General features: G+C 42.9%; 1 protein-coding gene across 2 annotated transcripts in view; it reads left to right on the forward strand.

The window, feature by feature from the left end:
• Nucleotides 1-1,515: 1,515 nt before the first annotated feature.
• Nucleotides 1,516-27,083, forward strand: part of cables1 (Cdk5 and Abl enzyme substrate 1) — a 37,402-nt gene continuing 11,834 nt past the window's right edge. Inside the window, exons 1-7 of one of the 2 annotated variants that reach the window (XM_080778112.1) lie at nucleotides 1,516-2,461; nucleotides 14,772-14,843; nucleotides 15,344-15,436; nucleotides 17,689-17,766; nucleotides 24,606-24,714; nucleotides 26,221-26,389; nucleotides 26,970-27,073. In XM_080778112.1, coding sequence (XP_080634238.1) covers nucleotides 1,680-2,461; nucleotides 14,772-14,843; nucleotides 15,344-15,436; nucleotides 17,689-17,766; nucleotides 24,606-24,714; nucleotides 26,221-26,389; nucleotides 26,970-27,073 — 1,407 coding nt within the window. In that variant the 5' untranslated portion in view covers nucleotides 1,516-1,679. The remainder of the gene's footprint in view (nucleotides 2,462-14,771; nucleotides 14,844-15,343; nucleotides 15,437-17,688; nucleotides 17,767-24,605; nucleotides 24,715-26,220; nucleotides 26,390-26,969; nucleotides 27,074-27,083) is intronic. The other variant, XM_080778113.1, reaches the window with a different exon arrangement.

Raw genomic sequence — 27,083 nt, forward strand, 5'->3', positions numbered from 1 at the left:
GATCTACAAGCTCACAATGCATCGAATCGCGACACATTGTGAGCTTGTAGATTTGCCATTTACACGTGGCCGAACAATCAAAGTCTACAAAGTAACTAGTAACTGAAGTGTTCAAATACATAGGAGTGGAGTAAAAGTAAAACATTTGGATCTGGAATGTAGTGCAGTAGAAGTAAAAGTAGGCTATTGGAAACACTCAAATAAAGAATAAATACAAAATAAATTCCTCAAAACCATAATTAAGTACAGTACTTAAAGGACCACGTCACCACTTTTCAACCTATCTTCATATAATAGGTCCTCACTAGTAATCATGATAAAATGGCACCATTTTTTTCTACTCAGTCTGTGTCTCATAGGAGTTCACATACCCGTCCACCAGTGACATCGATGGGGAATCCAAGCTAATAGAAACTGCAGGCTTTATAGTTTATAGTCCTGAAAAGTTGCAATTCGAAAATGGAAGCCAACGTTCTCACGATAATAAAAATCTAAACATTTTTGTAAAAGAAAATCTTGTTTAAAACAAATCTGCCTAACGATGATGTCACTGGTGGACGGGTGTCTGAACTGCCCACAGCCCTCCTATGAGACACAGACTGAGTAGGAAAAAAAGGTGCTATTTTATCATGAACATTAGTGAGGACCAATTATATGAATATAGGTTGGAAAGTGGTGAAGTGGTCCTTTAAGTAAATGTACTTAGTTACCGGGCGGTAGTTACTTTTTACACCACTGGGTTTTACAGCCAGGACAGATGTGGAACAGCTGGTTTGGCGTGTAGGAATTAACACGAGCCACGAGATGGCGTGTGTAATCAAATGATTGAGAAAGTGGAACGGAACGGAACACTACCCCCATCAAGCCGACAGGTGGCGCCGTTGTTTAAGACTGGCTGACTTGCATATAGGAGGGCGGGGGGGGGAGGAATGTAAAATATATAGTTTTTTTTCAAAACAAACAGCCAGCCCCTTCCTGTCAACATTCATTGATCATTGTGCAGCGTCTAACTGATGCATGTGTGAATGTTGCTGCACTACGTTGAGCTGCTTTTACAAAATATATATATTTACCTTAAAAAGCTTTAGGTTTCAAATTCACTTCCTCATGTTGTAAAGTAAAAACATTGTTATCCGAAATGCTGCTGCAAAAAAAAAAACAACAGCTAATTGCATTGCAGCAATCGCACCACCACCAGTACTTAATTAATTTAGACTAATTAATGCCATGCATTCAAAGGGACTACGTGTGTACTGTGTTGTGTTATTATGTAAAAAATGTTGGCATACCCTGGCAGGCTGTCACAGTCAGAATAGATCGAGGTGGAGGGAGGCATGGCCAGGCAGGAAAAGAAAAAAAAACACGTATCCCTCAGAGCCTATTGGTCCATTTTTTCACCCCTTGTGCTGCCACAATACAGCGCACCACGTGACACCCCCCCCCTCCCCTGTTTTTAGCCAGTTTTAACGCATGTGCTTTAAAAGACAACACAGCAGCAGCAGGGCCAACTGACAGCCAGTCATTCAACCCAACATAACAATCACGATTAACACAATCATGGCGTTTCTTTTCATGTCGCCACGGTCAGATAAGATCGCTTGAGGAGTCGAGGTGAGGAGGACTCGCGTTCCTTAAATCAGTGGGAAGTATAGAAGACAAGACAGACACTAAAGCGGACCATGGCGGCGGCTGCCACGAGCAGCAGCAGCACTGTAGTCTCCACGATCGGCGCGCTCCAGATCAAGCAGCATTCCAGCAGCATCGAGCAGCAGCAGCAGAGGAACAACAAACAGCAGCGCATAGACCCGAGGCGGAGGCAGGCGGCGCTCTCCTTCCTCAGCAACATCTCCCTGGACGGCCGGCCGCCGGTGCAGGATGACTCGGAACTAGTGGACAATAATCACCACGAGGACAACACGTCCTCCGTTGGCGTTGAGGAGGCCAGTAGGACTACTGCTAGACAGAGCCTGGTTTGTTGTTCGCCGGCGGCGGCGGCGCACGGTGTTGGTGTTGGTGGTGCCGCCCCGCCGCCGCCACCGCCCACGGCCGCCCAGGCACTCGCCGCTGCAAACCAGGCTCTCCTCGCTGGTACTACCAACAACACCCACCGGGCTGCTCCTTTTGGCACGGCCGGGGCCGCCCACCACTACCACCACCTCCTCCTCCACCACCACCACCCACCTGAGGCGGAGGGAGATGCGTTCGCCGCAGCCGCCGGCGGCGGGCCTCTTCTTCCTCCTCCTCCTCCTCCTCCTCCCTCCTCCGCCTCGATCTTCAGCTCGCCTTTCTCCGCCGTGCCGCCCGCGACCAGAGGGAGGCTGCAGACCTACACTCAGGGAGTCGTGCCCGTGCCCTACTACTCCTCGTCCAGACAACCGGCCCAGCAACAACTGCAGAGCATCTGCTGTCTGGAGGGAGGACAGATAGCAGCCAACTCTGCCATTGAACTGCAGAGGTCAAGGTAAACGCCGTGCCCTGCCCTGCCGTGACCAAGTTTATAGGCTATACTGCACGGTCAAGTTTATAAAGCCTCATTTATACTTAAAGGACCACTTCACCACTTTTCCAACCTATCTTCTTCATATAATTGTTCCTCACCAATAATCATGATAAAATAGAAATGAAAAAAAAATCTACTCGGTCTGTCTCATATAGCAGGGCTGTGGGCAGTTCAGAAACCCGTCCACCAGTGACATCATCGATGGGGAATCCAAGTTAAAAAAAGTTGCAATGTGAACATGGAAGCCCTCATTCTCACTTAACTGCCCACGGCCCTCCTAGGCTCCTACAGTATGAGACAGACTACCAAAACATTGTGGTATTTTATCATGAACATTAGTGAGGACCAATTATATGAAGATAGGTCCTTTAAGTTGCGTGACTTGTGTCGAGCTCGGTATAAATGGCAGATCTACAAGCTCACCAGCATAATATCTGCTATTTACACCATTCAACAAACACCAGCAGACAACTACGTAAGCATAAATGTCATGAGGCTTAAGAGAGAGCGTGCATAGTAGTGCTGAATGTAATTAGCTTAAGAGCAATTCTATAACGTGATTAATGTGCACACACAGACAAATCCTCTGTGTGTTGAGGCTGCAATCCCTGTTTTACGTCCTACCCACGATTAGAAGCATGCTCGTCTTCCCCGGCCGTGGGAGACCATAAACGAGACGACACATCGTTGCTGTTGGGAGGAAACCTCATAACTCATAATTAAATTTTCTCCAAAAATCTGTGCTATTATTGAACACCCTGTGTGTCCAATGGAAAGTAGTACAAAAAAACCCCCGCATTGGACAAAACCTCTTAACTCAATTGGACCCTCAAATTGTTTGCTAAAACAGCTAACTCCACCACCTTCTGCAAGTGATTGACAATATATAAAGTCACAACAACAACTTTGATGATGGTAGTATTGCATCGTTTAATTTCTTTAGTAAAAATGTATATTTTTCATTTCCTGAAAAATGAACATTTTGGAGTTGGGTGGTTTCTTCCCGACAGCAACGAAATACAAGACGGAATCCCCACTTGGCCAGAGGGGAGGTTGCTCTCTCTCTATTGTCAAGCAGTAGGTGTCCTAACCCGACACCATGGGTCTACATTTCTTTGCAATGGAAGACAGGGGAGGCCAACTCCAACCACTGCAGATGTAGCCTATAGTTCAGTGGTTTCCCAAACGTTTTCATGTCAAGGACCCCCAAATCGACATTTATCAGCCCGCGCAGTGATGCTTCCATTTTAATTCAAAGGACCCCCCAGTTTGACATGCATTAGGCATCTCTGGGACCTCAATTTATATTGTAAAATCAACCAAATCTTTTGTACACTCCTCTCAGAGTTAGACTCATAATAGTCCAGTTGGTTCCTAACTATCATTTAGCTAGGGACCCCCTGGAACTCCCTAAAGTACCCCTAGGGTTCCCCCACTTTGAGAACCAATGGCCTAGTTATAGTGTAATAACTCTACTACCATATTTTAACACTGAGAGCATTTACTGTGTGATGTGTTTGTTTTGTTTATTAATATTGACTAGACCTGTACGTGCCCGTCGCAGTCGGCCACCGGCCTACTTGGGATTTGGGAACGATGCAATTTGGGAACCTAATGATATATGTTGTCATAGCACCCGTTTTAATTGTCAGCCGGTGTCCCACATGGAGATCTGTGTGTGTGTGAAGACTGCAAACTGAAAAGCGTACTTGGCAATCAACTCGGCTCACTGGCAGAGCCTGATTGGTTGAGCCTCAATTGGCTGAGGCAGAGGCTGGAAATTGCACAGGTGAAAGGAGTTGGCCTCATTAGGCCCACTGGCAGAGCCTGGCCCAGGTTAAAGGAGTTGGCCTCATTAGGCCCACTGGCAGAGCCTGACCAGAGCCTTTTGTGGTGGTTCTGGAGAACCGTGGGTCTGACCGACTCGATACCTGGCACTGCACTCCCTGTGGGGTTGTGGAACGTGTGTGTCGAATGTGAAGTCGGTGGGTGAAACGGTTCTCGAGTTACGTGTATTACAACCGTACACACATTTATAGTAGGATGTCTCAAGTTTATCTGCAGAATCTGCATCTGGAAATGATTAATTCAATTTTACTCGTCCCTGACTGTATTATAGAATACCCAGGCTAGGCCGAGTATTCCCAAGAGGATTGTCATTGCGAACGGTTTCGAGAAAGTCTTCTAGAGACTGTAGGTGCTCAATAGTTTTGTCAAGATTTGCCGAAAATCTGGAAAAGATTTCTTCAGTTGTCATATTTCATTGCAAACAAATATAGGCAAAATGACTCCTACCATCAAATGGTTCACCACCACTAGTGAGAACAAAAAGCCCCTTATGCTTTGTTTTTAGTTATTCCTTTTTTTAGTTATTTTAGTGACTAAATTAATGAAATGATTTAGGTCCGATTAATCCGACAGCTGTCTGAAGACTTCAAGAGGAATGACATCAGCTGTTTGCGTTTGCTTATTTTCCGCATGCAGGTGCACGTGGCCTTGTGACTCAGTTGGTCCACAGTAGAAAGACAAACATGATCACAAGTCTATAACAGCTGTGGAGCCGTAACCTAGTTCTTTGTCAGGCAGTTCTGTGTGTGTACCTCACATTCCAAAATATGCTGCATCTCTCTCTTCGTCTCCCTCTCTCTAATGCTTGGTCTTTGTCTCATATAGCCTCACATACTGTGCGCATATACAGTACGTGAGAAACGCACACGGTGGCAAGAGTCAATTTAAGTTGTTTTTATTTCCTACAGAGCAGATGAGACGGACGTTTCGGCTGTCCATCTTCATCAGTTCATCGGCCTTCATCACTCTGATGAAGGCCGGTCGGCCCGAAGCGTCCGTCTCATCTGCTATGTAGAAAATACAAAATCATTTTAATTTACTGTTATTTTGAGTGGTACGCACCAGTTGTCAGCGTGGTGGTCACAAGAAAAGTTCTATATACAGAAGGGCTGCACGATATGGATATCTCAGTATTTAGGAAAACTAAACATTATTCAAAAATAATAAGTCAATACTCTTAATACTTAATTATAAGTGCTATTGGGTTCCCACATTTGCAATTTGATGTGTTGTATAGCAACAATGAAAACTAGCATGGAATGGGATGTTGCTGGCTTTAGAAGTGGCGATACAGTTGCCTTTTTTGCAACACTGATATTGCGCATGTTCACACCTCGATAATGATACGATAAGGATATATTGTGCAGCCCTTAATATAATATACAGTATAAATGTGTATAGCGCACTATATGATATATTCTAGCCTGTTGATATATTTTTCACTTCAAAACATGGCCCCCACAGTACACCTGCTGTCACCTTGGTCTCATAGACAGTAAACATCCTGTAACTGTACACCTACAGATTACCCAGGCTCGTAGCACTGCAGTGTGTGAGAATGTGTATTTATGTTGTAGCTCTTTGTTTACGCTCCTCATTGGAAGCACAGGTGGACGGACGCGCTCGCTAGTATGCCACAGAAGGACAACAGTCTGTGTGGGGGGGGCAGTTTTCTTTTACCTAAAGTATCAATACTGCAACGCACTGTAGAACTATACTCCGTTACAAGTGAAAGTGTGGAATTCAAAATGTACTTGAGTTAAAGTATTGGCATCAAAATGTACGTAAAGTACCAAAAGTAGTCACTATGCAGAATGTCCCATTTCAAGTTTTCAAATGTGTAAAATAAAAATGTTTTGAAAATGGGCAAAAAAATCGGCTATTTGCCAAGGGCCGAAATGTATATAGGGCTATTAAAGCAACTAGTAACTAATGTTTTCAAATAAATGTAGTGGAGTAAAAGTACAATATTTGCCTCTGAGATGTAGTGGAGTAGAAGTCAAAGTATTTGGAAATACTCAGGTAAAGGGTTACAAATACCTCAAAATTGTACTTGCAGTACTCGAGTAAATGCACTTAGTTACTTTACACCACCGACAACTCGACTGTCACTTGCAGTCAAAGCGTGGCTCCCTCACTGCCAGTACCTGATGACAAAATCCTCTCCAGTCCAGTTAGTCTTTACTGAGAGTCTATTATCTTGTCATCTCTTGTGGGGCCAGACTTCACAGGGAGTTATTGTTTCTCCATGAAGCCAATCAGGAGCATTATTTACACCTGCGTGTCGGTTTCGCCTCACTCCTCCGAGAGTGTGCGAATACACTCGAGGGTCCATTTGTAGGCTCTCCGAGATGAATGTAGCACTGTGCTACCCTCCTGACTTCATGGAAATCACCTTTACGTAGAATGCCTTCATAAACAATTCAACCATACTTTAAATGGGCGCTAATAATAATTGCAATAGAGCTTCACGTATACCATAATGTTTTTTGAATTCCACACAATATTCATTTATCCATTTGTAACTGAGAGTTTACACATTTCTTTTTACACATTGGGTTGAGATGATGAGATGAGATATACTTTATTGTCCCTCAAGGGGAAATTTGTCTTGGGCAAAAGTGCATTAGTACATACATCAATGTTAGACTTGGTTAGACTGGTTAGACTGTACAAGGTTAGACTTGTACACTGTCAGAGTTCAATGAAAACGCAGGATTTTACAGGTTTTTTTTTTAAAACTACGGTTATTCACCATCAAGAATGTTGCACCAAAAACAAAACGCAATATGATACCATGAATCCCCACCCTCCCAACCACAATGTTGCGTTCATGTCCTCTTTGCTCCTCCATGCTTATTGTACAGTAAGACAATACTTTTTTTTACTGGTCAAATATAACATTGTCCCCCGTGTTTTGCAATGTGCTTGGGGGGGAGAGGACATCCATTCTATGCAAGCAGAATTCCAAAACCGTGGAAGCAAAACAACCTGTCGATGGAGCGCTGCCATATTTATTCCACGGTGCACGCCGCTGCCGTTCCGGGCCGCTCCGGCGCACAGTGCCCGGTCTTGTTTTCCCAGGGCAGCTGGTGGAAAACGTGTCCAGAGAGGTCCCTCGCTGGGACAGGGAAGGATGCCCAGGCCTTTCTGAGAAGCTTGCCTGGCTCTCTCTGCAACGGCACTCTCTGTCCTCGGCTTTCCTCTCCCAGGGGGAATCAGGGACACGCTTTCTTTCTTTTCGGGGGCCTTTTCGCTCCCTTTCAGGAAGTCGACGTGCTTCCGATGTGCTTCCAAGGGGCAGCCAATGCTCGCTTTGAATGAAACCATCCTCGTGTGATTCTAATGCGCTGCGATAATAGATGGTATCGCAGTTCTTTTCCACTTTAATTTATTCCACTGTGTTATTATTCTACTGTACATATGGTTGCTGTTGGGTGGAAACCTTGTATGTCCAAAATGTTATGTTCCAATGGATCCGGTGTAGTTGCAGTACAGTCACTAGTCTTGCGTAGCCAGACAAATATACTACACCTCCCGAAATCCGAGAAAGGAAGCTGCCATTTCCGTTCACGAAAATATATTTTAAAATAACTTTTTTTAATTATTTTCTTTCCTTTTCTGGTGAGCAACAAGCTATAGATGTAGCTTAGATGATACCTTAGGATAAATGTGCGCGACTGTAAAGACGAAACCCGAAAGTGGGGAGGAGGAGGCTCCACTTCCGCTTTATATTTTGCTCATGATAGAGCTTCCGTTGCTCCAGACTGTATGACGGAAGCATTTTGATTCTGAAATTAAATAGCTTTTAGTGGTTAGACATAACCACTTTGTAACTGGTGTCCCTTATTTTGGGCATGTTATTGATCACAGGCGAAGACTTTCAAACATAGCCGAAAAAGCCGAAAATCTATTACTTTTAGATCGGCTATTTTCGCTGCTTTAGTGCTTTTTAGTTAAAACGGGGATATACAAGTTTTCTGCCTGACAGCGAGCGTATGTAGCACAATCTTCAGTGTTCACAACTGGCCTCGTCAGACAGCAAGGTGTGCGGCTCCCATCTTCGGTTCAAACAATGGCATTCCGCGTCTCTTCACATTCTTGCATGGTTGGGTCATTTTTCTTTGTTGCATCATCGTCAGGACTCAGGAAGCACTAAAACATGTACTGTAATTTTAACAACGCTGTTTCAGCTTGAGCCAGCAGAATCTGAGGCTGTAAAAGCAGGCTGCGCGCATGCAGCGCCCATTATAACGGGTCATTCTGGAGTTTTGTGCATTTGAGTCACATCCTTTCTGGTCGAGGGTTTGGATGTTGTCCGCTGAAGTCATGGCTGGCACGACCACAGGATTATATAAGAATGCTTAGTGTTCCTTTTCCTGAATCGTGCAATGCCTTGAACTGTCAGTAAATGGCTTGAGACAGCCAGAGGTTGTGTTTAAATGGGCCCATAATCAAAACCAGACGGGCAGTTACTATTAAGATAAGATAGAGCTGCACACTTGGACTGGGCTACAGGGGGTTTGTAATCGCTTTGTGCTTGTTGACTGGCTCTGTGTCTCTCACCCTAAACGAAACGACTTGCAGTATATGTCGCTATTTTGAGGGCGCAGTCTGTTTCTCTGTTACCAGGAAAAAATATATGGGGTTTGTTCTAAGTTGCACACAACCCAAACCTGTGAGTACACTGATGTTGTTTTAGGCCTAAAAACAACCCGGAGAGAGAATTGAAAATCGGTTGATTCATGGTTTATTTTCTTTTTTCCCTTTTTTTTTCTTCGCCTTTCTCTTTTTAACAATAATTGTATTTTTGTTGGCCCTGGCTGAAAATTGTGAGGAGAAGCTAGAACATTGGATCTTTTTTTCCACTCAGCCGACTTTGCCAATGAAACGGAAGACAATGTCCATGGCAAGCTGCCAACAGGGAGTGTGCGTGTGAAACAGTTTAATCTCCCACCTCTGAGTGGTTCACATTAATTCTCGAACTTAAGAGAGGCATGGCATGCAAATCAATAGATCTTCGTTTTGATTTGAAGTGGAAATCGGGGTGTAAATAACAAGGAGAAAAATGTATATACACTCTGGACTTTCTGGTTGACGCGTATGATCATCATGTGTTGTGAATTTGCGCGAATCACTCGAGATGCAACAATATTCACCTTGAGAGATCCTTGTTGTTGGTGAGGACGAGGTCCATTGAGGCTTTTTTACCGGGGCATCCGACCAACTACTCTCCTTATAATGTCAAGACTGTTTGGACAGCGGCGGAATACTGTCTGATGATCCAAACCTCCGTGAGCTGGCAGCAATGCATCAGCCTCTCTGTCTCTCTCCAGTCTCAATGTGTATGAGTTAGGTCTGGTCTGGTCCGTGTTATTGTTCCTGTGGTTTTCTACTTTGCCTGGAAAACATTCTTTGCCCCCCCCCCTCCCCTCCCCCCCCCCCAAAAAAGAGAACATGTCCTGCTGTTCTTCATCTGCAGTGGCTGAATCACAGTCCTAAACTCTTCTTAACCCATTTTTGGCGGGAACCCCATTTGGTGGTTTTTTTTTAAGCGTTATGTCTTTAGCTAGTGAAAAATCTTTGAATATATTTATTCTTTCAGAGTTTCAGTTTTTTACTCCAATCTTAATTTGATTCTGGGGGGGGGTCCCTGGAACAACATATTTTCAGATGGGGGTCGGTGGCATATCATTTTTGGGGTTCTTGACATGAAATATTGAGAACCACTGATATAGAAACATGAGGTTTTTCAGGAAAAAAAAATACATTTTAAAGAGACTTTTTTTTTTTTTGTTTTGCTGTCAGGCCAAAAAGGGTTAAGTAGCTCTTAGCCAACTAGTGGCCCTGGCCGTGAATTGAAAGGCTTTTCCCACGTCATGCCAGGCAGTGCCTTGTTGAACTGGAAGGTCGACCTGTGCCGGCCAGGTCGTTTTAGAGTGCTCACTCACTGGATGAGAACGACAGCGGTCCAGTGAGGATTTAGATCTACGCCAAGGTTTAGAGAATGTGAAAGTCCGAACATTTACTTTAAATTGAAAAGGATTGGTTGCTGTAATGTCGACCCCCCCCTTTGACTACTAGACATGTATGCAGATTCAACCAATGCTTTCAGCAAATTCCATACAGTACATGCATGTACATTTTCAGATCAAACTGAATTACGTACTCTGTGTGTGTGTGTGTGTGTGTGTGTGTGTGTGTGTGTGTGTGTGTGTGTGTGTGTGTGTGTGTGTGTGTGCATTTTCAGATCAAACTGAATTATGTAAAAAATAATAGCTTTTGTTGTGTGTGTGTGTGTGTGTGTGTGTGTCATTTGTTTTGTTAATGCAAGAACTTTCCAGGAATATTATTATGTTGTGCCCATCTTATAACAAGCATTTATGATGACCAATTATATGAAGATATGTTACAATTACATTTTCTAATATCTTATCACTATTATTTTTAGATGGGGATTAAGTTAATATAAGATGGTATATGCATTTTGTGTGTCCTTGGGGGAGAAACCAATAATTCTCTTTGAGTTTTGAGCTGAGAAGTCGAGGGTTCCCAGACATGCTCAGCTCGAGACCCCGAAAGAGTAATTTTCTAAATCATGAACAACCTTGTCGTCCGACTCGTGCTGTTGTCACTGATGGGGGGGGCGGGTCCATAAATCACATCACACACAATCACATCTCGTCTCGTCTGACCTTGAGCTATAGAGGTCATCCCATACACTTCCACTGGGCATTGTTTTACTATTCATATCACAGCTTGATGTGTCTACCATGCATTTCATGATTATTAAGGCTGTGATGTATAGACCGGGGGGGGGGGTAGGGGGGGGGGTCTTCAATATTATAAGCCAAGGACCCCTTAGCTGAGTGAGCGATGAAGTAGGGACCCCCACTACATATTATTGTATAAAATTGTGTTGCAGATTAAACCTTTTTAATAGCTTTCATTGATGGCTTCATTTAAAAAGGGTATCTTTGAAAAACAAACAGTTTCTTACCCTTTCTAAGTATGCTATATATTGCCCTACGCACCTGTCACTAGCCTTCTGAGGTGTGCATCGGCCTTTTGCTAAAGCATCGATAGCTTCATTGACACTATCTTCAGTGTAAATTCACGTTTTCTTTGTTTTGCACGTGATCTTTCCAAGTCACTTAAAACCTTAATAATACATTAAAAGACCACTTCACCACTTTTCAACCTATCTTCATATTATAGGTCCTCACTAATAATCATGAAAAAATGGCTCGATTTCTTTCTACTCAGTCTGTGTCTCATAGGATGGCTGTGGGCAGTTTAGAAACCATCTTCCAGTGACATCATCATGAGGCAGATATTTTTTTAAACAAGATTTCTTTACAAAAATATTTAGATTTTCATTATCATGAGAACGATGGCTTCCTTTTTCGCATTGCGACTTTTCAGGACTAGAAAGCCTGCAGTTTTTATTAGCTTGTATTCCCCATCGATGATGTCACTGGAAGACTGTTTCTGAACTGCCCACAGCCCTCCTATGAGACACAGACTGAGTAGAAAATGATTGCGCCATTTTTTCATGATTATTAGTGAGGACCTATTATATGAAGATAGGTTGAAAAGTGGTGAAGTGGTCCTTTTTAATAGTGAACTTGACCTCAGCTCTGTACCTGGGTCTGCTCCCTTTCCCTCTAGTCTATACGCCAAACCTCTTCACCGCACATAGCATTGCTACGAGCTCACAACGCGTGTCACGGCTAACGCGTGAGCTAATCGATCACACAGACATTTGGTGACCCCATCCCCCTCACCGTATAGTAACTGAGGACCCCCTAGGGGCCCCGGACCTCCTGTTAAGGACCCATGCATTAGGCAAGGATATGGCCCTCTCTCTATAGCTCCTTGCTTCAGCAGTGAGATTGCGCCGTCATGTGTAAAACATTATCTCATCTCATCTCATCTCTGCTGTACAATGTCCACTCAGCTAGTGTTGGTTTACCCGTCCCGGGAGCTCCTCAGGGACAGTCATCTTTTGTTAATCTGTCCTCCTATCCCTGTCGATCATTAACTTCTAAGTTGCAGCAGCCTGTGGTCTTTCTTTTACCAGCTGGCATTGGCGCACTGACGAGTGGATGGCTCTGGTCACCTGTCATGACCTTTCATGTCGCAGGACAACACATATCGTTTATGTCATTATACCGGCGACCGATTTTAAACCTTTCTTTTTTTAATAATCGTTTTTATTTTCTGTGTGTTTATAGAATAATTGACTAGAATTGATTATTAGTCTGATTAACCACCTACTGTAAATCCTATTTTACGTCAATGTTGCACAACATTGTTGCACGAAAATAGCACAATGTCTGTTTAACAATATTTACTCTGTAATTGAACCCATTCTGCGCGGGAACCCCTTTTTGTGTTCTAACCCTTCTGGACAGGAACCCCTCTTGGGGTTCTGTGTACAGTATGTACAGTATTCAAAAATGTAAAAACTTTGATGCTGATAATATAAATATTTGGTTAAGTTTTTCAGAAAGCTTAGGTCAGGATTCAGAAGGCTTTTTAGAATCGGCCTCAGTCCAAAATGGGTTAAATCAATTTGTTCGGTTTATCGGTTGCACCTCTATAAACACAGCCGATCCATCTCAGAGTAAAAGTTGATGGTCTTGACACTAATGGAGATGGAGTACTATCCGTATCGCTTTGTTTGCAACTCCGCAGCACTGACTGTACAGTCATGTTGAGCACTCGGGGGTTGTTGTTTCTGCAGCAGTCACTTTATTTGTCATTTCACACGTTTGCACATATCAAACGAAAGTCGTACTCGGGACCAGCAGTGCATATTTAAAACCTATCAATGAAAAAGAATAAGCATAAAATCCCAAAGTGCAGTGCATTATAAAACTGAGCAGCATATTAAAAAAATATTAAAACGGCTAAAGTGCATTTTATTTGACTTAAGAGTTCAGTAGCCTGACTGACAGTCCCCGGGTAGAAGCTACGTTTGAGCCTTTCAGTCCTGGCTTTTGATGGAGCGCAGCCTCCTATACCCGAGGGGAGCGGGGCAAACTGTTCATGGGCTGGGTGAGTGGGGGTCCTCCATAATGCTGGGTGAGTGGGGTCCACCGTCCTCCATAATGCGAGCCGCAGTGCTCATGCACCTGCTGGTGCACTGTAGATGTCCTCGATGGAAGGGAGACTGCCAGTGCCACTGTCGGAATGCGTCACAGTTTTGTAATTTGCTCCAATTACAAATTATGGTTCATCATCACCTGTGGTTTGTTCTATTTTGTGGCGTGTGGCTAGTAGCAGTATGTCGGTTATATTTTGTTATTGTGGTAATCTGAACACGTGATTACAACTTTGTTTGGAATAGTGCTATATACATGTTGGGGTTATTTGTGAAGCTGGTGGCTCACTAGTCACTATATTGAGGTGGTCTGATAGAATCATGTGTCCGATTCATCATGGAAAAGCAAGTTGAAATAAAGGGCATCAGTAAGGTAATGTCTTACTTGCACCGGAGGGATGTGTGTGTGTGTGTGTGTGTGTGTGTGTGTGTGTGTGTGTGTGTGTGTCACACACTGAAAATAGATGATCAACACGCTTGCTCACAATGTGTCGTGGTGAGCTTGTAGATTGACAGGCGTTATTCTCCTCCGTGTCTGATTCTGGAAAAGTCTCCGTGATCTTGCATAACATCGGCTGCAGTGATGTTAATTGATGGCAACCATAACTGACCCATTACTCTGTGAGACAGTCGGAGATAGAACACAGGCAATAAAAGACCTGCACACGCTGGTGTACAATATTTACCCGTGGCCTCCTTACACACAGTTGATGAGCACAAGGTTTACTCATTTGCCCACAGTGTTTGTCACGGAATCTTAAATGTCAACCCTCCATCTTGCATGAATACTTAACCCAGTTAGACCTGAGGACGATTCTTAAAAAAAGAAAAGAAAAAAAAAGTCTTCTAAATCCTGACAGTTTTATGAAAAACCTATGTTTCTATGTCAGTGGTTCTCAACCTTTCCATGTCAAGGACCTCCAGAATTATCTGTATTTGGCCCCGATCTGAAAATAGAAAGAAAGAAGAATTGGTATAAGATATCTACCGCAGTTGTGTTCTTTCTCTTCATATTGCACTTATCTTAAGTTCAGAAGGAAATTCATTTTTTAGAGATTTTCTGTCCGAGTTGCATAATGTTTACAGATGAAGGCTAAATTGCAACCTGACGAGCGTCATTGACTCATTGCTAAAGTCGTTTCTAGAGTACACTGCAATTGTCTTCATGCCATATAGCCTTATTAGATAAAGGACTCATCATCTTTAATTTATTTCCCAGATTGATATATATTCAGCTGGATAAACAGAAAGTCCGATCATCCTTTTTGTACATTGTGGGAAAATAAAGTGCTTTGTCGATGTGTTTCTCACCAGACGAAGGCTAATCTCTCAGCGGTCATCACTGGAGACCCTGGAGGACATCGAGGAGAATGCCCCTCTACGCAGGTACTGTTTTCAACAGGACCATCTCATTAGGGCTGTTTGGCAGTCAGCGCTAGAGCCATTTCCATCACCATGGCTTTTTATCACGAACACTAATCCATTCAGGACGGGAACCCCATGTAGGTGTTAAGCATTATGTTATACTTTAGCAATTGAAAAATAGCACATCTACAAGGTCGTAGCGTGGCACCGAGTGCCGCGCTGCGCTGGTAGGTCTGCTATTTTTTGAAAAATGGTGCAAATATGGCGCAAATCTTTGAACATATTCTTTCACAGCGAGCGTTTTTGACTCAAATCTTTGCGTCTGGGAGATCCCTGCAACAACATATTTTCAGATGGGGGGTCGGTCGGCGGCCAATTACATACAGTTCTGGGTGTTCTTGGCATGAAATAGTTTGAGCACTACAGAAAACGATGTAAATGATTTAGAAGACATTTGTAGAATCTGGTCCGCAGTTCACCATGCCCTACTAACTAGTTTGTTTGTTTGTTTGTTTGAACAGATGCAGAACCCTATCGGGTTCCCCCCGACCAAAGAGCTACAAGAAGATCCACTTCATAAAGAACATGAGGCAACACGACATGCGCAATGGAAGGTATCGAATCAAACGGCGTCAATATGAGCCCTCACTCAGTGGATAATGGCAGGGTGCCCTCAGTCAATGAAGTGCAGTTCGACTGTTTCTCACATTACAAGACAAATCCAATGCCAAAAGCGCTAGTCTATTTGTTGCTCAGGAGATTTGACTTGCAGTGTCAGCCAGTCTTCACGCTGTCGTCCTGTTGAAAGGGGCTTTTATCACCCGTCATCCCATGGCTATATCGTTCAGTAGGTCCCTATTGGCCTACCACAGGGGTGGGCAACTGGCGGCCCAAGGGGCCACATGCGGCCCCCCACCGTCACTTAATGCGGCCCGCGTGTTAATATCAGAATACTGATATAGTATTGATTTCAGCTGTTTACAATTCCAAACCCGCTTTAATTATTTCACGACTAGTATTAAATGACTAGTACTTAATGACTAGTATTAAAATGTTATTGTCTTTTTGTGTTCAATGTAGTTATGTTAACAGTTCATAAAGTTAACATGACTATAACTAAATGCATTTGAAATTCAATAAAAAGGTTACTTTTCAGGATTCCAATTCAAAAATAGCTAAAAAAATTATTCAGGTTTTCAATTCAAATATCTCAAAGAATAGCCGTGCGACGCGTTTTGAGCTCAGGTCCTCTTCTAGAGTCGTCCCCATACCATATTTTCCAGACCGTTAACAAGTACTTAAGTTTTAGTACTTGCCGATACTGAGTACCCGATAAGAGTACTTTTTATTTTCGTTGAGTAACCACTTATTTCACCCCCTTTTCTCCAATTAAATGTCATTGTCATGCCAAAATGTTCCTTATTTTGCTTATTGGCAATAAAACATTTAGTTCTAACTAGTATCAATTGAATGTTTTGCTACTCGGGGGTCAGGGTATCTGGGCCGGTGGCAACAATAACTCGTACCGGCGAGTACGAGTACTCGAGGGTGGTATCGGCCTGAGTAATCGGAAAACAACTCTATCCGCTTCTGACAGTGTACCTCCGATCTGATTCGAACACAGGACGTTAGGACTAAAGCTAAAAGGCCAATGATTAGCGAGATATGCTGCCGAGGCTGGTGCTGGAATGGGTCGTTTCATGCTGTGTTTCAATGGGACAGCACATGCAGTAAGATTGGTCTCAACGGGCTGCCCATAGACACAGGCTGATAACAGCCTACCAGACCTACTGAACCATAGCTATGGGATGACGGGTGATAACAAGTCTCCTTGCAATGGGATGATTCCTTTCCTATAGGTAGTTCTAGGTGTCCGCTGCAGCGTAGACCAAGAGAGACCGCATGTTCACGATACAGATTTATTTTATTTAGTTTCACACAAATGTGGGATAAGTGCCACCATGGCAAGAAGAAGAAGAGAACATGGTGGCCTTTTCTCAGCGTTTCCACTGGTTCACTCAGAGGTCCCTCATCGCAAACACATCCCACCACGTTGGTATTGGTCTTCTTCTTGTAGTCTGTCAAGTGCCGTCACGTTTTATCATTGACATTCCTACATTAGTTTATATAAATAGTTCAGTGAGCCATTTATGCAGCACATTATCCATCATTATAATTATATTATTTTAAGAATATATAATGTAATATTGCACTCTGGATGGAGATGGATATAACTATCCCTTTGATGTACAGTCAAGAGGATAGACACATTTTCTAGTCTTTTTTGTTTTATCTTACATTAAGTATGATTGTTGTGGTTGTCATGGAGCAGTTGAATTGTGTTTTAATGTAGTACTATTGACCCAGATTGAACCTCTAAGTGGTTGATAATCAGCATGCCTGTTTGGTAGGCCTAAGTGCCCTTTGTTAAATTGAACTAATTTTGATTACATTTGTTTCGGATCGGTTTATTCCTGCATCCTAGCCAGTGCCTGACGTTGCATAAATGCGACGGGGATTTGCCACGCCATTTAACAATTTATCGGTTTATTGACGCTGAAACAATTTGACTTGATCCTTAATCCAGGTGTTCATGCTTTGATGCAAAACAAATGCCACTGTCAAAACCACTGTCCACATAATGTACTTCTAGCCTTCTTCTAGTTAGAAGTACCACATAATGTACTTCTAACTTCTACATAATATCCTATAATTGTGAACACTGACTCACACCAGAATACACATTCTGACGTTTCAACCTGACTCTTTAAATTCTGAATGTTTGATGCTCACTTTCTATACCATTACCTTTTTTTTCTTTTTTTTTTTTAGATAATTAGCTTATTTGCCATGTTTTGTTTTATAGGATAGTCCTTATCAGTGGCAGAAGATCCTTCTATAGTGTATTTTCTGTCCTGCCCTATCGAGATTGTAGCCAAGCAGGGTATGTATACCACAGCATGCCAAACCGTATCTTTTTCCAGCCTGCGCTCCCTTCTTTCCCTTTGTTTCCCCTTATTTTTTTCTGTGGATGTCTCGTCTCCTTTACCTGGTGATAATAATAATACACTGGGAAGGATTGGTTTTGGTTCATGCATTTTTATCCTCAAGTAGACACAAAAAAAAAAAAACAGCAAATGGGCTGAAGCAGCCTCATAAGTTCCATTGAATGTGCAACCTTGGCTTGTAGCCTAATGCTTGTTGCTTGTATCCGTTTTCCATTTTGGCTGAGGTGGCTTCTTTTTTTCCCTTTTTTTTTAAACGTTTGTTTTTGTTTTCAAACTTCATTTTTGTCCATTGCTCCTGCTGCTGGCTTTGCTGTTCCCATTTAGGATACACGTTCTGTGAAGTTGTCGCTATCCTTCCCGTCTGCCCCTTGTGCTTTAACTTCAAAATTTGCTACCCAATATGCTATTGTCATGTGTTGTCATGTTGCAACGGTTTAAGCCTGCAAACAATCCATCATGCTGGACGACTGATGTTTCTGTTTGGGGGGTTATATACAGACACGATGGCTATTCCTCATTTTTGTTTATTCCCTGCCTGGGTAGACTAGAGCGTACATTTGTCTTGGCACAAGAAGAGAAAATGTCTCTGGCTTATCTGTAGGAAGAGCTACTGTAAGCTTGTTTCCTTCTTAAAGCAACCCGGGGTCTGTGTTATGGGAATCTTAAATTGGTTCACAGAGCCTGCAATCTCCCACCTGGCCTGCATGGAGATGGCTCTGACCTGGCCTTGGTTGATGTAACCTCCCCTCCTCCTCCTCAGAGAGTGCTGTAAAGTCAAACTCCCTTCCCGGGCCTGGCCTTGCATGAACTCTGCATAGCTCTGCTCTGACCTTGCTCTGATGACGTTTTTTGGAGGAAATCCGTGAACGACTGAGAAAAGGGAATGGATAAACAGCGGACGATACAATGCCCAGGCATAAAAGCACCTTGCTGGGGCTTATTGAAGGCTCGATTTAGTTTTTGGAATTTCCCTAAGCAAGTCATGCAGTACAGTACAAAGTGAAGGGTTAATGAACACCTATCCAGTAGCCTCGGTCCCAGCCTTACTCGTCTGCAAAGAGAAAAAGCCTGGTCACAACAACGTAAGGCAGAGAGTATCGGTGGAAGTGTCGGGCTGTCAGATGTTGCTGACCAATCACAACACTGGCTTCATTCACGGAGAAAGTAAACAGATTTGTAAAGCGTCAAAGTAATTTCCTTGAGCAGTTCCTTCCGCCGATAGACTCTACACAGCTTAGGTCTTGCCCAGCGTGTCCACATTTGAATGACCATTAGTGTTATTATGACGGCCGGGTTTTTTGGCTGGCTCGGGGCAGTGTTGTGATTGCAAAATGTCATTTTATTAACAACAGTCGACTGGTTCCAATTCCAGTTTCAAATTGTATTCCAGCAGTTGATAACCAAGTTCCCGGCCGTTTTGAAGGAACATACATACTGGTGCCAAGACATGTCATTGTCTATTCACAGATTCCTGCAAAACATTGTACATGGACAATGTTCCTGTCAATTGTTGGCTAAACATCATTACACACATGGGGCTCTATTTTCATCCATGCTAAACCCCTTATCCCTAAACTACTTTTTTTTCTGAAAAACATTTTTCTACAAGCTGACACAACGTGTCAATGTAGATTGGCTAATTTAACTATTCAAAAATGTTTTTCAAAATGGTAAGAAAGGGCAAGGTAGTTTATGGATAAAGGGGTTTATTTAGCATTGATGAAAATAGATGGACTATTTTCAGCTATACTTTTCAAATTGATCAATGCTTCGAAAAACATTATAATAACACAACTTTGACAAACAATAACTGCACAATGACATTTCGCAATGTTGGATTATCTACGTGTCTCAACTAAGCATGTAGAGTTTCTGAAAATTGATTTTCATATCTTAACAAAGGCATTCAAAGGCTTCCTCGAAAAATCGAACAAACCACAAGAGAATTGGTTTGTAAAATGATTGGCGGTAAAGTGAAGGATAGAGCAATCTGGGAACGCATTAGCAAAACAAAAGAAAAACAGCGGCCAGTCTGTCTCGAGAGACTAGAGCCAGAGTAGTACTATGTAATTATGTTATGAAGTGTGATATTTATTCTAATTTCAGCTAATTTGGACGTATATAATGTGTCTCGCTACAAACATTATTATAGGGGTCCACATAACGGGGGAAAAAAAGCTAATTGTTGGTACAATACCACAAGGGAGTGGTGAGTAAACGGAAAGGTATGTCAATGCCATTACTGAGGTGTAATCCATGGAGCAGGTGCTACGTAGGCCAGGTGTAGCTAATCAGTGCTGCTGCGCTTAATGGTACACCTCAGTAATGGCCGCACCCAGGCAACCCTCTGTGAATCGGTCTATATAGGAACAAGGCTGTTTTATAGTAAACAGGAAATTAAATGTGTTTTCTCTCTGCTGCAGCAGCAAACAAAACTGTTTCCATATCCACTTGTTGTGACCAATTACAATTCGTGCAGAAGGAGTGAACAAGTAGCATAACAATAGCCTTTCCCCCCCGGGGAGTATTAAAGAAAGTAATTTGTCACTGCTGGAAGTAATTAATGGGTTATTCAGTATGTAGTATATTGCTTTTTAAAAGTAAATTGCCCAACTAAATGGACACAACTTGTGGTCCTTTTAATAGCCACTGCTACCTCTTATGTTTCTCTGTCTGACCCCGAAATAGCAGTTTGGTTCAATTGCTAATTAGATCAGATCTCTAGAGCATTACCTCTAGACTAGTTATGGGAACTGTTAACGGCTGCTAATTGCACATCTGTCATCCATCTATCTTTTTTTCTTTTTAGGAAACGTAGTCATCTTATTTTGAGTGTTTGAAGCACAGCAGGCCTAATTTTCCTTTTGGCAAGTATCGGCTAACATGGTTGACCAAAAACGGGTTCATCTTTGAGATCACCTCGATGCTTGACTTAGCCCGTAGTCCAAACCTTGGAGCACTGCGGTCACGTAGATTATAACACTACTAACAGAAACATTTGAATTCAGCTGTTCTGCATGCACTTTGGCATCGCAAGCAAGTTTTTATTATTTTTTATGATTTCCTCTTCTCTTCCACCGCAATAAGCCTGAGCTCCCTGTTTTAATTTTCCTGCTGGCTTCAAAGAAAGCTTTTTCTCCCATGAACGCTTTTTGGTTTTCTGTTTTTCTCCTTCTTACTTCCTCTTGGCTGTTCTCCTGAGTCGTCCGCTGTCTGGGGATCTCGCCTCTCGTCTGTCAACAGATTGTCTCCCTAAATAACACTGTTTCCATTGCAGCACTTTGACCCCCCGCATAATATCATTACAACACTGGGCTTGTCATCCAAACGCCCACTTGTTTATTTGTTTTCATTCCTATATATAGGTGTCATTTTGAGTATGAAAAATGAGACCCGGGTGGAAACGAATAAGAAGAGCTCCAACAAATCCTGGTCTCTAAACTGCCTCCCCCTGGCCAGCCGGGGCGCCTGATGGAGGGGAAAGGAACTGGTTGGAATAACGTGTTCCTTCCACGCGCTATACGTCCAACCAGGGAAACTCCCCCCTGTCAGGTGTAAAGGAGCAACTTGGACACTCGGGCATGAGTTCAAGTTCGTTCCTCTCCCCAGGTTGGCGGAGGGTGTGTAGAGCCCAGGATCACAGTAGATGATTGACACAGGGGTGAAAAAAGGGTTACAAAATCGTGGGATAAAAAATATATATAAAAAAAAGAAGAAAAAGAAGAGCTCCAACACACGGATTTCCCGTATCGTTGTTTGTCAGTTTTATCCCAAAATGTCCAATTGGAGGATTACATTTATTTATTCATACAATGAGGTGGATTTCACCATCACGAATCCCCAGGATCATGCTTGAGGTTGAGGAGTTTTGTGTTAACTTATTGGTGTGTAAACCTCTGCAGCTGCTTGTTCCATTTATTGGTTTGATTCCTCTGGTAGTACCGTTCATGACTCCCCTGGCAACGGGCCGTGGCCAGAGGAATGATGTGTTTGGGGTTGTCTTGTCAGTCTTCACTACATGTGAGTCTAGACAGAGACACGGGCGTAAACGGCATGTGGTTGGCATACGACCGTGATGCAGTATTTGTAGTTATTTCTGCAGGTTTTAAAGGTCCATGCTGGCGCCATTGCATATTCACAGCTTCGACCATATAGCCTATACTGTACATGAACATAGACCATTTCACGGTTTGGCCTGAGACTTTAACAGAGTCCTTCACGTTTTGGCCCATGACTCTTGAACCGTAGGTCGCCCGGTCGTACGGTCAAAATCATTTTTTCCCCCCCTGGAACGTGGATTCCTTGGATCGTGAATCCCCATGTAAGCCCCGGGCATTTGTGCCAAACTCGATTTTCAGTCATTTTGCCCCAAATGTAAAAAAAGTATTTTTTGGTAGCTGCTGTAATCTCTTAGCTTAGCTACACCAATATTGTTTGGTGTACAAAGTACTTTGTTTATGCTTATTTATTAATGTGATGAAGATCAGTCGCACACTAGGCATCAACTTAAATTGACATACTAATTAACTGCTGTATGGGTGTAGTCAATATTAGTTTTTAATTAGCTGTTGTAGACGGACAACTAAACCTGCACATTCAATCTATCGCTAATCCTGCAGGCGCAGAGACAAAACCCCACAGCTGGTCTCGCACAGCTTGTTTGTGAACAACCCATTCCTCTTAGCCAAAATTGTATGCTGTTTTTCAATATTAATTCATATCACATTTACAACTGCTAGTTCAAATATTCATCTTCAAGAAAGTCCTATTTCTTAACCTCTATCGCGTTTCCTTCTTAAAGTAACCTGGGCCCGTGTTATGGGAACTTAAATTTGGATCACAGAGCCTGCAATCTCCCACCTTTTCGTTCACGTATCAATCTTTTTTCCAGGGAAAATAAATCAATCCATGCTTTAACCAATTCTGACCTGAGATCAGATTCATACCAGGTTTCCACTGGACACACACTGGTCTGATTAACCCATTCTTGACCTGAGATCAGATTTAAAAAATGTCAGTCGTTCTTCGATTTTTCAAAAATAGCAGACCTACAAGCTCGTAGCGCGCCACTCGGTGGCGCGCTATGAGCTTGTAGATCTGCTATTTTTCAATAGCTAAAGCATAACATGATGCTAACACCAAAACGGGTTCCCGGTCAGAATGGGTTAAAATGCATTTGGGATGCAACAATAAATTACCTTTGACAAAAAGAATAACCATGCAATGATATAGGATACCTATCTCAAGCAAGTCTCAAGTGTCCACATTCAAGAACACCACAGCACAGTATGCTTGGAAAACAGCCAGAAGTTATGTAAAGTGTACCGTGATAGTCAATGCACTAAACATGTCAGACCACCGGTATGGTCCTATATCATTATGATTTCTGTATGGCAGGGCATTCAAATTGCACAAATGTAAGATTAACCAACCTTTAATGTTTTTTGTCTAAACCAGCAAGGAGGTCACTTAAGTTTTATCACAGTTCTAAAAAAAGATGTCGAACACAGCTTAAACATGGCCTCATACTGAGGCTATTCAGTTACAGTAAGTACAGCAGTATGACAAACCCCTTTTAGATGTTTAGTTGGCATAGTGACGTGACGGCCGCGGAGTTTGTTGACAACAGACAAACGTGGATCACGGGCACATTATTTGGCCCACGCTGACTTGACTCAGCAGCGTGCAAACGAACGGTTTGCTCTACTGACACAGTTCTACTGCACGCCCACATAATATACTCTTACTCAGCAAACCATAATGACCTGTTGGAAAGCTCTCACATCGGTGTGGCATTTCAAGTATTGGTGGTGACGCAGCATCTCCTATAGCTGGAAGAGAGACTGCTGCCCTGCTTGCTGGAGTGAAACCCAACTCTCCCCTTGTCGTCGTCGTCACCCCCCCCCCCCCCCCCCCCCCCCTCCCCTCCCCCCCACACACACACACCTCCCAAGGGCGCACTTGAATTTAATTGCCCAGAAACATGACAAACGAGACTGGCAATCACTGGAGCTGTGCCAGCTGTGTGGACGAGTGCAGTTCGATAGTGGGGGGGGGGGGGGGGGGACCATCTGTTGATAAGGGAAGCGGCAGATAGCTGTGACAGGCAAGCAGTGTTGATTTCGTCGACTAAAACTAAGACGGAAAATGTTCGTCGACTACCAAAAAAGGTAGACGACGAACATTTTTCGTCTGTGAAAAAACACTGACGAAAACTAAATGAAAACTAAGCTATATGATTATAAGCTATAAGACTAAATATACTGACAATGTTGTCAACAAATTAAAACTAGACTAAAATGTTAGGAAGGGACTAGTGGACAAGAGATCCAGTAGAAGTCATTTTCCACTTGGTTGCATGCTGGAAATTGCAGATCTACAAGCTCACAAGCGTCGTGTTGTGAGCTTGTAGATCGGCTATTTTCAGCATGTGTAAAAAAACAGCCATTACGACGGCATCGAGGCCCGACGAAACACATTTCACTCGACTAAATCAACTGCAGATTTAGTCGACTAAAATCGTATGACATTCAGTCGACTAAAAACCAGACTGACGTTGAAACATTCCAGGTGACTAAAATGTGACTGAAACCAAATGAAAGCTATTGAAGAGATTAAAATCAAAAGTTGCTGCCAAAAACGACACCGACGGGGCAGGCAGCAACAGTGGGGTGGAGGAAGGGAACGTACTGTGTACTGTATATGAATGACTACTGCGGTGTGTGCATCGCTGCATGAGAGAGAGTTGTTAAAGGGTCTTGTGCCCCCCCGACAGGGACATCAAACTGGAAGGAGGAGGACGCCAGCGCCATCCCTCGGGTGGCGTCAGTGCCAAGGAGATGGTGATTGGGCTGGAAGGAGTGGAGCTGGGCGCTGACGGAAAGGTGAGTGTGGCATTTTAGATTTTTAGCTATAGAATCCTCAGTGTTTTCTATTTTAGTTTTAGTTTTTAAGATTTTTAGTTTTTTGGGGGAGGCTTTTCTTCCTTTTTTATTGATGGTATCAAGTGAAGACAGACAGGATAGAGGGAGGGTAGAGGAGGGGAGAGACATGCAGCAAAGGTCGTCATGAACGGGACTTCGGAACACGCAACACGCTGTCAGGCCAAAGCCTATATGTGGCATGCGCCTGGGAGGGCATTAAGCAACTAGTTCGACAATCCACTAGTCAACCTTGTTGGTACTAGTTGATAAGAAGACGAATTTCTTTTTGAAGACCTCAAGATCAGGTAGATTATAGTTATAGTCACCAATGTACACAGTTTTTAAATGCACAAATATTTATTTCCTTTTTTTTTCCCTTTTTTTTTTTACATAATAGGTACTTAACCCATTTTGGGTGGGAACCCCTTTTGGTCTTAGCATTATGTTATGCTTTAGCTATTGAAAAATAGCAGATTGCCACCGAGTGGCGCGCTACGAGCTTGTAGGTCTGCTATTTTTGAAAGATCGAAGAACGACTGACATAGAAACATAGCTTTTTCAGAAAACTGTCATGGATGTAGAAGACATTTTTAGAATCTGATCCCAGGAGTGTCCAGCGTCCAGCTTGCAAAGCAATGTTTGGATTCACTGATTTAACCCATTAAGGTGTGGCATTTTAGCTATATATATATATATATATATATACTATTATAGCACATTGGTTGGCTATTCAAAATGTGCAGATATATACAGTACGGCATAAAGTAACGCACTTGCAAGCTTGCAGATCTGCTATTTTAGAAAAATCATGAACATATTTTGTGCAAATCTTTGAATTTATATACATAATTATATTAAAGTGAACATTTTTAACTCATTCATTTTCCTTCTGGGGGCCCAAAAAGTCTAAGGGTCCTTCTTGACATTTAAAAAGTTTGAGCACCACTGATACCGTAAATTATTAACACCTTTCAGAAAACGGAAACGGAAAACGAAAATACGTTTTTTCTTTTTTTTTTAACCCATTTAGGCCTGAAAAAATGTCTTCTAAATCCTGACAGTTTTCTGAAATACCCATGTTTCTAGGCCTATATCACTCAATATTTCATGTCAAGGACCCCAAAAATGATCTGTAATTGGCCTCCGACCCCCATCTGAAAATATGGTATTCCAGGGACCTCCCCAGAAGCAAAGATTTGAGTTAAAAACGTTCTGCTCTGAAAAAAAATCCAAATTTGAGGCACATTTTCACGATAAAAAAAAAAATAGCAGACCTACAAGCTCGTAGCGCGCCACTCGGTGGCGCGCTATGAGTTTGTAGATCTGCTATTTTCCAATAGCTAAATTATAACATAATGTTTAAAACACCAAAAAGGGGTTCCCGGCCAGAATGGGTTTTAATCGGCCTCGGGACTCAACGGGCTCACTTTGTTTTTGGCTAACAAACATAACTGTATGTCTGTGCAGACGGTGTCCTACACCCAGTTCCTCTATCCCACCAACGTCCTGGCCGGTCCCTCCGGGGGGCGACGGAACACCATGGACTCCACCTCGTCCTTCTCCCAGTCACGGAACGCCAGCCACCGCAGCCTCAGCCTGGGTCGCGCCAACAGCAATCAGAGCAGCATAGACACAGGTTTGCCCCCCCCGCCGTGAATCAACTTTCATTGTTTCATTTCATTAGATAATTGCCTGCACCTGTAATTATGGGAACTAATCACAATTATTTTTTTTGCACAATCGAAAAATCGTAATTTCCATTTCATCTTAACGGCAGGGCATTTGGGGCATATTTTGGGGGACGTTAAGTAGTACTTATTAGTACGTTAGTAGCATTTATTAGTTTAGTTATATATTTAATCGTCAACTAAATTGTCATGATTGCGCCAGGCCCTATAGTCCGTCCCCCCCCCCCCCCCCCCAAATCACCATGTTCAGATAATTGCGATACATGGGACTATGCTTTCTTGCTTAACACGTTGTATACAGACTGAAGTGGGGAGACACTTTGCAATCACGCAGTACGTTTGCTAGTACCGTAAGCAAATGTTAGTTAGCTGCTGTTTCCAATGCGTTCTCCTTCTGTGCAGTGCCACAGTGCACATTAAGAGCTGTGTACAGATTCTGAGAAGATGATGTTTTGCAGGCTGATTTTTGTTGTTGTTGCATCTGGCTCATTTTGTCTTTCTCTGTTGTTGTGTTCATGGTCTCGTCAGGGAATGATCTGGGGGACTTTCGTGAGTATGACCCCAATCTGCTGGATGACCCCCAGTGGCCGTGTGGGAAGCACAAGAGAGTGCTCATCTTTCCTTCCTACATGGTGAGAGAGA

This window comes from Protomyctophum bolini (genome assembly GCF_963924005.1).
Source record: "Protomyctophum bolini genome assembly, chromosome: 12".
NCBI classification, from domain to species: domain Eukaryota; kingdom Metazoa; phylum Chordata; class Actinopteri; order Myctophiformes; family Myctophidae; genus Protomyctophum; species Protomyctophum bolini.